The 13,397-nt window shown below is 44.6% G+C and overlaps 1 protein-coding gene across 1 annotated transcript in view; it reads right to left on the reverse strand.

Annotated features, from left to right (window-relative positions):
* fat4 (FAT atypical cadherin 4) overlaps positions 1 to 13,397 on the reverse strand; it is a 111,908-nt gene that overhangs the window by 9,969 nt on the left and 88,542 nt on the right. Inside the window, exons 7-12 of the mRNA XM_086106102.1 lie at positions 12,757 to 12,937; positions 10,570 to 10,820; positions 5,584 to 9,933; positions 4,096 to 4,200; positions 3,647 to 3,954; positions 1,025 to 1,110 (exon numbers count right to left, since the gene is read on the reverse strand). Of these exons, the coding sequence (XP_085962228.1) occupies positions 1,025 to 1,110; positions 3,647 to 3,954; positions 4,096 to 4,200; positions 5,584 to 9,933; positions 10,570 to 10,820; positions 12,757 to 12,937 (5,281 nt within the window). The remainder of the gene's footprint in view (positions 1 to 1,024; positions 1,111 to 3,646; positions 3,955 to 4,095; positions 4,201 to 5,583; positions 9,934 to 10,569; positions 10,821 to 12,756; positions 12,938 to 13,397) is intronic.

The raw sequence follows: 13,397 nt of genomic DNA on the forward strand, positions 1-13,397 counted from the left end.
TATTATCAACTCCTCAGTGGTGGTCTTTTTTTGGTCTCCACTCCCCCAAGTCTAGACATGGTCTTTACCCCTCAAAGTCGTCTGAAATGGTCTTGACTAAAACTCCTAAAAATCTTGGTCTTCCTTTTTTTTTCTCAAGGGCAAAGTATGTCTCCTACTTGTTAGATTTTTTTTTAAAAATGCAATTATACTTTCATACCGCCAATGTACAAGCTTGAGATCCAGTACAAGATGTTTATCAAAAATGAATCTGTATCAGAGTTTGCATAAAATCACAACTTGTATTACTTTAAAAAAATGCACGTGTAATTTTAATCACAAGCTTGCTATCACACAAGAAACAAGTTTCAAACAAAATTTCTCCGGGGTTAGGTTCTTTCAGACTGAAAAATGATCTCACGTTCAAACTAGAACAAAAATATTGTCGAGAAGAATAAAAGGTTTTCTTAATTTCATTTGAGGACAACTTGGCCATGGTTAACCCGAGTGAACTCAGCCAAGCGAGGTTCTACAGTTACCTCACTTGTTCCCGACGTGGCGGTCGGCACGACGGCTCTGAGTTGTTGCGAGACAATAGCCGGCCGGGCCAGGATGAAGGAAAACTCATTAACGCCACACAAAAATTACACTGCTAAGTCTTTCCTTGAGTGCTCGGCAATTTTCCCGCCGCTGTTATTGGCGGGATAATTTTACGCCCCTCTAATAAAGGCCAAAAATGTTTTTGGTTAAACAGTGACAACCGGCATACATGCAATTCCTGTCAAAACTTTGGCAAACGCTCGGCTAGCGTGCACTGGTGGGAAATGTGCGTTGAATTATAATTTCTTTTGGTGAGTTACTATGCTACACAGCAGGAGAAACATCATAACAGGTGCGAGCAAACATTTGGATTTTGCCATAATTACTTGTGGAGTTTTCCGGGCCTTAGGAATTGGATGTGTCAACCCAATTTTCGTGTATACAGTTGAATTTAATAGTGGGAGGAAGAAAAAACTGCTTGCATGTGTGTGCGATTTTGTCTTACCAGTCGGTGTGAACGGCCACGTTGCTCACGGCACAGTAGCCTGGTTCGTGGTCTTCACCGCACAGGTCCACTGTCAACGACGCGGCCTGCAGGACAACACATCGCGAGTCACTTGGGAGTGGGGGAAAGGGCCGGGGGGGGAAATCTTTCCCAGACAAATCCAATAAACCAAAGTGTCCGCTTTGTACACATGCCAACAGTCTTGGAAATTACAAAGAATCCAAAGCACACAATCGGGCCTGGTGTGCAGCAGGTTGTTGCAGCGTCAAAAGTACAAACAGCCTGTCAGCAGGTTTCTCACTCGCGATAATTTGGGTCAGGCAACACTTTCGCCGCATTCCACATGCAGCTCAGATGAGCTTGAGTTTGGATCTATGAATATTCAGGAGTACAGGTTGACTAATGAAGGTGACAAGCTGGAGAGGTTCACTCGCTTTGGAGACTTTTTGACGTTGAAACGCAATCTAGGTACATAATCTAATGTTTCTTAAAAAAATGAAGGGTGCATTCCTATTTACATTTTTCGGTTTGGTACAGATGCTTCCTGAGTTCCCACATAGCTGCTGTGAATAGCAAAACAAAAAGTAATTGATGGCCCCCAACTGTTTATATTTACATATGGTAAGAGATGAAACTGAACACAAAATATAATCGCAAAACATCTTAATGTCATTCCAAATTCGGCCATCCATCCATTTCTTACACCGTATAACCTGTTCAGGGTCACAAGGAGCTGTGAGTTATCCCAGCTGACATAGGGCAAAAGGCAGACTATACCCTGGACTGGTCACCAGTCAATCACAGGATGGAAGGCTCTCCATAACTTCCAGTAATAACCCAGGCTAAACTTAGCTCCGTGACATGCCAAAATTACTACAGTCAAAATCGATCACACTTTTCCATTTGACAGGTCTTTGGCCTTTTCTTGTGGCATCAGAAAGAGTATAAAACCCACGAATAGGTGCGTTTTTCAGCAAATAGTTGAGGATAGGTTCCACGGGAGCTTGTGATAGCTATTTTTTTAATGGTTTCATTTCCAGCAAAATATTCCAACCACCCATTGAGGACCAATGGTTTACAGTGATGTTTAGTGATTACCCAGCAAATACATGTCGGAGGGTGTCATTAAAATGGTCAATATTTACAGTAAACCTTTCTTCGGCTGTCAAACAAATGGGTTCATGGCTCTCAGTGAAAGAGCAGCAAAATCAAAAAATAGAGAGGACCGCTCTGCGCCCCTGCCGGATCTTCAGCAAACATGGACCGCGCGAGCCTGGGATCTCAGAACACAAATCATCCACAGCCGTAATGTGTTTCTCTCCTCGCCACACATGCGCACACACAACAATGTGCCCCTTTTGCATCACAATAAAAACTCTCCGAACCACATGAACATTTCACGAGCCTCGAGCAATCAAGGCCGTAAAAGCTTTATAAACGCTGCTCACTATCCTGTGTCTTGCTGCGGTCTGGAGATTTGTTTTTCTCTTTCCGCAGAGCCTTTGAAAGATTGTCCACAGTGCTTTTGTGTGCGGTTGAGGGAACATGAGGAGAGCACCACTGCAGCCCATTGTTTTTGGAAGAACCTGTGGAGCCGGTTTCTACTGTGGCGGACCTGCAGGACGTTCTGGTTCTTATTTGTTTTAACCTGGTTCTAATAGTCCAACCAATCAAGAGTTCAGGGATGAGTTGTCGTTGTTAATCAACCACACGAAGGGCTAATTCGTCAAGCTCTGTTTTTAGGCTACTTGCTCACTTGGGGCTTTGTTGTTCAAACACATTTATTGGACCATTTTTACTGGTCTTCATTTAGCAGTCACTTGAGTTTTGGACCTTTTTGTTTTATTTTTTCTCCAACCAGGATTGTGATTGCACTTTTAGTTGTGACTAAGAAGCAGAATCAGGCAACGAGAACCCAAGTCAATCAAATACTGGAGTTTGGCCCTTGGTTCAGTTTACTTTGTGCATTTGAGTCTGTTAGTGACATTTGATGAGACAGAGCCCTGAGTCAAGGTATGAAGTGGTACATTAACTTCTCATGCTAATCTCCGACTGGTTCATTGCCACACGCTTGACACTTGTGATCTGCAAACTGCACAATCGTATTCTTTCCATCCACTTCCACAGTCCCCATATTACTTTACAAGCGATCACTCAGCACTACCTACAGATCAACAAATTAACTGTTCTACCAGGTCCCCCGGTGAAATTTCCAATTCTCTGTGGGAGAGATTTACAGTCCAGCGGGACGCCCATTTTATAAATGCTTTGACAGGGCTTGGATGGATTTTTCTCCCGGTTTCCTTGCCACGGCATGTCTGGCAGGGCGAAGCCTCTCATTCAAGAGAAACAATTTCAATCTTTCAGGCTGTTTTAGATCCTTGTATGGTAAATCAGAAATGAGCAATAGAATTGTAATTACAAACCGTGGATGCTGTAAGATGAGCTACCAGTGGTCTGGGAGACTGGAATTATCAGATGGTGCAAACAACAAGCTGGCTGCCGTTTAGTCATGCAACCTCAGGACATAAACCGTGTTCAAGTCTGCGTTCCTCTTCCTTTTACGTAAGTAAACTGTTGCTTTTCACCTCAAACGCGTCCCATAAAAGCGGCCACTCTTACCATCCCAGCCCGCCTGGCGATGACTGTGTGGAACTGCCCGTCGGACACTTTTATCATGGTCATCAGTTTGTATGTTCCACTCCCCAAGTTGAAGGAGAAGCGCATCCGCCCCTCCAAGACCTCCAGGGCCAAGAACTCTGCCTTGTCTCCAGTCTGGTTATCGTGATTGTACATGAGCAAAGCGTTGTTCTTCAGGGTGGCAAACTTGATGTAAATGTAGTTGTTGTTGGGGTCCAGCGATGGGAACTCCATGTAAGACAGCTCCTCAAAGCCATAGCTGTTCAACTCGCAGTGTTTACCGAAAACCCCTGAGGACCAAAACGGAACAAATAAGAAAATGATGATCATTTCAAGTTATGTTATCAAAACAGAATTTTTGAGCTTTGAAAAATGGTATGAATGGAATGGGGTGGCAATTACGTATGCAAGTTGCCTCCAGTCTTACTCACCAAATGGACAATGACAATAATATCCATCCACCCGGTTCTGACAGGAGCCACCATTAAAACATGGGTTACACTCACAGTGATTGATGATGGAATCACATGTTTTGCCTGGTTTCACAAGACAACACACATTAACACAGATACAGCGATGAAAAATACTGGAAAACGTTGTAGGGGAACACCTTCCCCACAGGCTGATTGCACAAAGATTTCATTGCCTGATTCTCAGTCAAACAAATAATCTAATTTCTGAAAACACTTTTTATACACAGTACTACCCTAATGCTCTCGTGTATTTTTTTTCCCTTTAAATCACAATTTTAGGTTTAATTTGGTTCAAAAGCATCCTGGTATATTCATTCATAGGAGGAAAAGTCCACATAATTGGCAAACTCGTCTCACTCAACATATCGTAAGGCCCAATGCGAGATCAAATTACTCTTGGACAAAGTGAATTTGTTGCAGTGCTGAAAGACAAACATCTAATATGAACCACGAGTTGCTGAAATAAAATGTGCCGGGAAAGCGCAATGAACGTCAAAACATGAGCAATGTGACATTGATAATAACAATGGGACTCAGACATGTGACATTTATAATCACTGTAACGGACAAGGCTCATGCAGGAATGGTGCATGGCAGACGGCAGACGTTGAAGCGTTGCGAGTACGCCTGCGGCGATAAATCCTGACGAAAACTTGTTCAATGGAGAGCAACTCGGCTGCCAAAAACCAGCCGGGGAAAACAGGAAGACAAAAGTTCACGGTGCGGGCATGCAAACTACTGTAAGTCAATAGGTGCATTTCCTCGGGAGGGTCATTTATCTTGATGAAACCAAAAAACGTGCTCATTTTTTATTGTCATAATAAAAATGGACAGTAATGACCAGACTGGGGGAAAATTGCCTCGCTTTGAAAATGTCTTTCAGATGTGACGACTGGACAATGAGCCCCTATCAAAATTTGTGTCCTGAGTAACTCCAATTAAAATCAGCTCCTAGTTTTGGCCGAGCTAACAAGTCTGAGTGGTCATTAATTTCCTAACATAAAGGCCTGATTGGCTCTTGTATAAAGCTGCCAATTTGTCAAGCGCTCAGATCCGTGATTAGTAGATCATACGCTACACAGTTGGATTACAGATGGATAATGGCATCTGTGTGTGTGGTCAGTTCTGTTGTAGGCACATGATGCAATGTGATACAGACTCAAAGCCTCCGCTCTGGAGCAGGGTCAGCTTCACGGCATCTATCTTATTAAAGCAAACAAAGCTGCCTGATATTCAGGTGATACCACCACCCCTAACGAGCAATCTAAAAGTGGTTTTGGCAACCACCTCAGACTTAAAAGCAAATATTTTCTTTGGAGTGTGTGTTGTCAGCTGGTAAAATTGTATGGAAGTGGATCCTATGTCCCGGCTATCTTTTTATCAGTCTCAGTGACCGTGTGGTCAGAAATAAAACGTGACTGCTCTGTGTGTGTGCGTGTGTAGTACCTGCAAATCCGGATTTGCAGAGGCAGTTGAAGCCGCCGGGGAAGTTCTGGCACAGTGCACCATTCTTGCAAGGATTGGAATGGCATTCATTGATGTCCCTCTCACACGCCATGCCAGTGAAACCTTCAGGACAGGTGCAGGAGAAACCCCCCACCAGATTGTGGCAAGTGCCCCCATTGTGACAAGGGGAAGGCTGGCACTCATCGACGTCCGTCTCGCAGACAGCTCCAGTGTATCCCGGCCTGCAGCTGCACGCGTAAGGCTGCAGCGGGTGGTTGGATACGAGGATCACCGGAACACTTTCCTCTGTTTTCATGTCAGGCCCAACAGTGAGACGCCTCTTGCAGCTGCCCCCATTCTGGCACGGGTTCCGTGTGCATGGATCGTGGTCCACAGCATCTATTTGCACACCACTCTGTCTACTCAAAATTTCTTTGATACTCTGGAAGAATGTGGCCACACCACTGGGGTTCACATATTGTCCATGGCCTCGTTTGATAGCTGCCATCAAGAAAGTCTGGTTGTTGAGCTCAAACACACCGTAAAGCAGGACCCCGGTGCCTAGTCCCGCTAGCTGAGAGTTGGCAATGCGTAAAAAGCTGAGGTAATGGTCGGTGAGGAAGTTTCTGACTCCATGAGACTGGAGCCTGATTAGAATGCTGTTATCTACTGTGGCATTTGTGAAGCCCATGAAAAGGACTCGTGCTGTGTTGCTGACTGGACCGTGGACACCATCACTGCTTCGGATGGTTAATTCAAAGTTTCCATCTGTTGAACGTGCTTTTGAGTTTAGCTTGCATGTTCCAGTAGGAATATTAAACAGCGCAGAGGAAGGTGGAATGAGGGAGCAGTGGAACCTGTCTTGAATGTCAGGGTCTTGGGGTTTAACATCTCCCAACAAACCTCCAGGAAATATATTTCCGAAGTAGTGAACAAAGATTTCCATTGACCTCGGCTCTGAAGGGTTGTCGTTTTGATCATTTATTTTGACATGTATGGTTCCTGTGGAGGACATTTGAGGTACACCGGAGTCCTTGATCACGATGGAGAGATAGAAGTCACTCATCTGTTCTCTGTCAATCTCCCGACTTGTGGTGAGCATTCCAGCCGGACTTAGATTGAAATAGCTGTTGGCAGAGCCAGAGCTGAGAAGACTGTATATGTAAGGTCCTTGATTGGGTGGTAAGTCTGGGTCGGAAGCTGTTAACGTAGTTACCGCAGTGCCAGATTTCTGGTTCTCCATTGCTTCAGCGTACGTGGTTGTCAGACTTGGACCATTATCATTGATATCTTCCAGGTTCACAATCAATGTGGCGCTTCCAGTAGAAGGAGGTGTGCCAGTATCCACAGCGAGAATGGTTAGATTATACACAGGCGTTGTTTCTCTGTCGAGCGCGGCTGCAACAGACACTTGGCCAGTTTTGGGGTTAATGGTGAAAACCTTTTTATCAAACTGTGGTGCAATGGAGTATGAAAATCGGCTCCAGCTTGGGACAGAGTCCGAGTCCTCGGCACTCACAAACGTAACCAGACCACCAAGTGAGAGACCTTCACTAACTTGGACATCATACAACTCTTGAGAAAAGACAGGCGGATCATTGGCATCCAGTATTGTGATGTTCACAAAAACCTCATCGATATCTGCACCGCGGATAGCCCCAGCGTTTTTGGCCATCACTCTAAGTGAAATCTTTTCCTCTTTCTCGCGGTCCAGTACACCTGTGACATAAATCTGTCCAGTTCGCTTGTTGATGCCAAAGCCCTTCCTCCTGCTTTTCCCAAAAATGAGGTAGTAGACAACTCCGTCGTCACCTTGGTCACGATCACTTGCAAAAACTTCCCCAACCACTGTTCCTTTTGGAGCGACTTCAGATATTTCAAAGTAGTACTCTTTGGAGACAAAGCGGGGTACGTATTCATTGGCTCCCTTTAGCTGAATGTTGACATTGGCAAAGCTGCAGCGTTCCTCGTCTGGGACGTTGAATGCCTTCACTGTCAAATGGTAGACCTGTTTAGCCTCATAATCTAAGAACCCCTGAGTGGTGATGGTGCCCGTGTTGGGATCAATAACAAAGAGGTCACTGTCTGATGATTGTATGACATAGGCCATGACGGCGTTAGCTCCCGAATCAAGGTCACTGGCATTCATTTTCACCACGGTGGTGCCACTTGGAACATTCTCCTGCACGATAGGGTAGTACTCGTCTGGATCAAACAGTGGAGGATTGTCATTCACATCAGTCACGTGAATCATGACAGTGACATAGCTGGATTTTGCAATCCAACCGCCATCTGTAGCTGAAACTCTCAGCTCGTGATGTTGGTTTTCTTCGAAATCCAGAGACTGCGCTAGGGATAACACCCCTGTTTTGCTATTAAGTGTAAACAACCCTTCGGTGTTTCCTGATGTAATATTATACTTGATAAGGCCATTCATTTCTTTGTCTTTGTCTCTGGCTGACAGGGTCCTTATTGCTGTTCCCACAACAAGGCTTTCAGGCACTGTGGCTGAGATTTGGCTTTGCGAGAACTCAGGTGTGTGGTGATTTTCCTCCGTGACGGTGATTCGCACTGCCGTTTGTGTGGACAAAGGGGGATTTCCTCTGTCGCTGGCTGTGACGTCCATGAGGAAAAGCTTGTTTATGTCAGATATGAGGGGTGATGCGACAGTGACCCACCCACTCGTTTTATCTAATTTGAATTTACTAGAGCTGTTACCTCCTGTAATAAAGTACTCAACTTCAGAGTTGAGGCCAAAGTCTTTTTTGTCATGAGCTACAATTTTTAGTAGTCTGGTACCAACTTTGACACTCTTTGTAACAGGAGTAAAGTAGCTTGGTGAATCGAACTCGGGAGGATTATCGTTACTGTCAACGATATTCACAATGACTGTCGTCTCACTCATTAAGGGTTTGCGCCCACGATCTGAGGCCGTGACAATGAAACTTTGGCGATTAATGTTCAAACTGCTGGCGCCTGTCGAATTCAGATATCTCAACTGTTGCTTCACAAATATCTCTCCGGAGCTGGCGTTAATTCTGAAGTACTCCGACTGGGACCGAATAAAATAAAATATTTTGCCATTGAAACCTTCATCGGGATCAGTGGCTGACACCTGTGTTACCAAGGAGCCCACCTCAGTCAGCTCAGGGTAGTCAAGGTAATAGGATGGACGACTAAATCTGGGGGCATTGTCATTGATATCTGTAATGAATATGGTGACATCTGTGCTAACTGTCCAGCCAGAGTCGTGGGCAGACACTTTGACAATGTAGTGGTCTGTGTCCTCCCTGTTGAGTGGCCTACTGATTGTTATGTCCCCTGTGTTTGGATGAATGCTAAATGGAAGGCTGGTGTCCGTGATTGAATAACGACTAACAGCGTTAGCTCCAGCATCCTCATCGGTGGTGGTGACTCTCGTGACCGTGTAACCAACGGGCGCATTCTCGGCCACAGTGGCGCTAAAGATCTTTGAAAACCGGGGGGCATTGTCATTTACATCTAGCACACTGATTTTCACTTTGACTGTCGAGTTTTTCGGCGGCAACCCTCGGTCCGTGGCTTTGACTTTCAAAAGGTACTGGGCCACCTTCTCACGGTCAAGCGGCCTGGTGGTTCGTATCTCACCGGTGGCACGACTGATACTGAAGCTGTTCTCCCTGTTTCCATCAATGATGGCATATTCCAGCTGCCCATTAGGTCCATTATCAAGATCGACAGCAGGGACCATTAGCACCCGTTGAGGTGACAGATTCTCCAGTATCTCAGCATGAAAGGGGTCCTTATCAAACACCGGGTGATTGTCATTGACGTCCAGCACAGTGATGTCCACTCTTTCATACGACGAATATGGTGGAAAGCCTTGATCTCTGGCCTCAATCCAGAGAACGTATTTCTGAATGTGTTCATAATCCAACGGATGCCTGATGACGAGGTCGCCGGACAGCTGGTCAATGTTAAAGGCGTTGTCCAGGTTACCACTCGCGATGTAGTAGGATAGCGGCCCGCCCCTCCTGGAAGACCCTGTCACGGCTGTGACGAGGTGATTGGTCGGCTGGCTCTCAGGGAAAGTGAAGGCATGCTCCTTCAGCTTGATGATCGGAAAGTTTCCTCCATTGACGAAACGTACCGTTACGGTGGTAGTGTCAGTTTTGGGGTTGGCTCCGCCATCTTTAACTCGAACCGTGAGGGTAACCTCAGAGGTCCCAGTCAGCTTCTCGTTGGCAGTGATGGCACCTCGGATGGGGTCGATCTTGAATTTGTCAGAGTTGCGTCCCATCAGGGAGTAGTGCAACTGGGCGTTGGATCCAGAGTCTTCGTCGGTGACAGTAACAGCAAAGACCAATGACCCTGGACACACAGAGCGAGTGCTCATTACAAAAAAGGAAACGACGCATTCACTTCAATTTTGCAAATGTATTATATTTGTGCTTCGTATGAATTGGCTCCAAATTGCAATCCCAGAGTCTTTCCACTTGAAACGTTTGAATGGCAAATTATTAGTGACATTGTTGGATTACTATTACGTCATTCATCCCTGTCGCATCGACACTGCTATCATTTTGCGCTCCCTGTAAAGCCACTATTACGCTATCACTTGCACACTTCTCTGGCTGAACAGTGCTACTACACTTTGTAATGTTTACTGACTCGATGTACTTTGTCCATTTGTCTCCATATGTCCATCTGTTCTCTACCCTGCTGATCTTGTTCAGGGAGCAGGCTGGTAGAAATGATTATTTTATCATTTTAAAAAGTACAAAGCTACACAACGATACTTATTACTCGCCGTACCTTAGCTTTTGGCCAATTAAATGCACTTTTATGACAAAATATATTTTTTTGCTGCAGAAATGTGCACATTTCTGAATCCTAGGCCGTTCTTGGGTAACTACTGCATGATAGTTGTAAATGTTTAATTGGTGTTAGGATCATGAGTGGATCCTTGGAAAGCTTGACCCAAGTCAAAGCATTCTAAATGCTTACCTGCCGCTGTGGACGCAGGGATGTGGGTGACGTAAGGGTGGTGGTGGAAGCGTGGCGGGTTGTCGTTGATGTCCGCCACTGTCACAGACACTGTGGCCGAGCTGGACAGGCCCTGCGGCTGCCCTCCATCTGTCGCCACCACGAGCAGCTGGTAATTGGCTCGCTCCTCTCGGTCCAGCAGGGAACTGGTGATAATCTGTCCGGTTGCCGGGTTGATAGAGAACTGTCCATGCCCTCCAGTCAAACTGTAGCTGTTTGGAGAGTGCGGAAAAAGGGAGAAATTTGAGGATGCAACACATACTGGCATTTGTGTCATTTTGTGCTGTGTTTCAGTCGCATGCCATTCAAAATGAAGACTTTTCAATTCAACAGACCAAACTGAGTTCCACAAAGTGTTTTTGCTTATAGAAATATATCGATAGTGTACTTTTTTTCTAACTTGGTTTCAATGGCCCATGCAACTATTGTCGCATCGAAATTGGTCTTTGGGTAGTTTGACTCGACAAATACATACATTCATGAACTCATGAAAAAATTATTAATTAAAACCCATACATAAATTAGAACAGCAAAATGAATTACGAATGAATTTAATTGATTGAATTGAGTAGACATACCTAAATGAATTGGAAATATATAGTCATTGATGGAAATAAAAATCATTAGAATAATTACATGAACTCATTCACTCCCAAATACGTTTTTAAACGTCTTTTCAGACTTGGTCCAGAATTGGCTGGTACGGAATGAGTTTTAAAAGCTACTAAATAAAAAATACATCGTAAGAATACATTCTTAAAATTAAATGAAAACATAGTTAAGTAAAATACAAGTTGAATGATACCTTTCCAACTATATTACCTTTTTAAACAAACAAACAAACACACACACAACAACGACAAAAAAATATCATTGTTTGAATTGATTTCAAATTTTCAATGTAAAAGGGCAAACTTTTTTTTTTTTTTTTTTTGCTCCGTTATATTCATGAGACCTGCGCCTGCCTTCCAGTATATTAAATGTGCAAAATCTGTTTCACACTGTAAGGTGTGTGCGCAACAGTGTGTACATTACTTATGAGTCAAGTCTGGACGAGAGAGGGCACCATTTCAAACTACATTAACATTGATGATTAAATTGTAATTGTTTTAGTGCAGCATCACTAGATTTAGCTTTTCCACTCCCAGCATTTAACTGCAGCAAAATAGAATCCCATATCTATTCAGTATTCACTCATGGCCTTTCACATGTTACCATGTAAACACACAAACCTCTAAAACATGAAGTGTCACTGAAGAGCACACTGAAGAAGCACCTGCAGATGCATCTTCTTTTTATAACTCATCAGCAAGTTGGTGAGGCTGCAAATTGTTCAGTCTCAACCCCAGACTGGACCCAGACACAAATAAACTGTTCAAAACCATAAAGGGAACACTTTGGAGTTACATTGTGTTGTTTAAGTGGTCTCTTTATTTTTTTGAGCAGTATATAAACCGGCACATAAATGTACATGACGTCTCGTACTCTTGAAATGTTTCTTGAGAAAGCAACCTCCGCCCTGCTGCGCAAAAACTCTCCAGCAAAGTATGAAGGCAACATCGCAGCTCAGAGGACCTTTTAAAAAGCCCTAACGCCATCTTAATGGACTGTGAGAATCCCAACTAATAACTGACGGTAGCCGGCCGGTTGTGGTCTCCATTAAAGGCCCCTGCAACCCCCTGATGGGTACACCTCATACTGTCATAGACAATTAACATCCTCATTACAAATGTTTTGGGAAACAGGAGCACACTGCGGTACCCCCCAGCGTGTACCCAACAGGGTTTGCCGAGAGAAAGGAGGACTTGAGTCAACGTCCGGCTTGATCGGCTGAGGGGTTGGCGTGGGCAAAAACCGAGAATCAAAAACTTTAACAAGGAATTTGGAGTGACCGAAACTCAGTGGTGGAGTTTTAGACGGATGAAACATTGGTTTGGAGGGGCAACCACTAGGAAAGCTGGAAAGGCACCATGTCACTCAAATGGTTTGCATTTCCGCCTCACAGTTTGGGATTAGAATCTCAGCTCGGCTTTGCATGTTCTCCTTGGCCTTTCGATTGGCTGGCGACAAGTCCAGGGTACTGGATAAACCTGATGATCTCTCACAGCACATTAATGTAGTTGGCAATCCATGGTTTCGAACAAGTACCTGATGACACCATTGAGGCCTATGTCTGCGTCGGAACTGTTCACCAGTAGCACGTCGGCCCCAGTGGGGGCGTCCTCTGTGATGGTGGTGTGGAAGGCAGACGAGGAGAAAAGCGGCACGTTGTCATTGACGTCGTCCACCACAACCGTCACCGTCCCTGTTCCACTCAATGAAGGAGAACCTGAGGATGCAGGAAGAGAAAGCCATGAGTTTTGGATTTGCGTCCTAAACTTGAAATCAGAACGTTCAGTTGGATTTTAACGGAGTCTCTTATGTTGAAGGCGCGTGGAATGGAGTAAGTCATCTATGGAATTTGAGTCGGGCGAAAGACTATTTTAGATGGGAAAGAAAAAAAAACTGAGGGTGACAAAAGCCGTGCCTGTCTGGGTTCTGGGAGGATGGATTTTAAATGAGAAGCAGCTGAAAATCAATGCAAAATGCAGTAACAACTTTTTTGGGGGGGATCAGACGTCTGCATTGGTTGAACTTTATAACCCTTCCTGAAATGGAACACTCAGTAGGTCTATTTAAACAGCTTTGAAAGGAACAACAGTTGGATGCAATAACAAGACATGTGGTAAGGTATCATGTAAAAGCAAAGATACATACTAAAAAAAAAAAAGGGGGGGGGGGGTGGGAGT

The sequence above is a fragment of the Hippocampus guttulatus genome, chromosome 2, assembly GCF_054856545.1.
Source record: "Hippocampus guttulatus isolate MCC_2025c chromosome 2, RoL_Hgut_1.0, whole genome shotgun sequence".
Lineage (NCBI taxonomy): Eukaryota > Metazoa > Chordata > Actinopteri > Syngnathiformes > Syngnathidae > Hippocampus > Hippocampus guttulatus.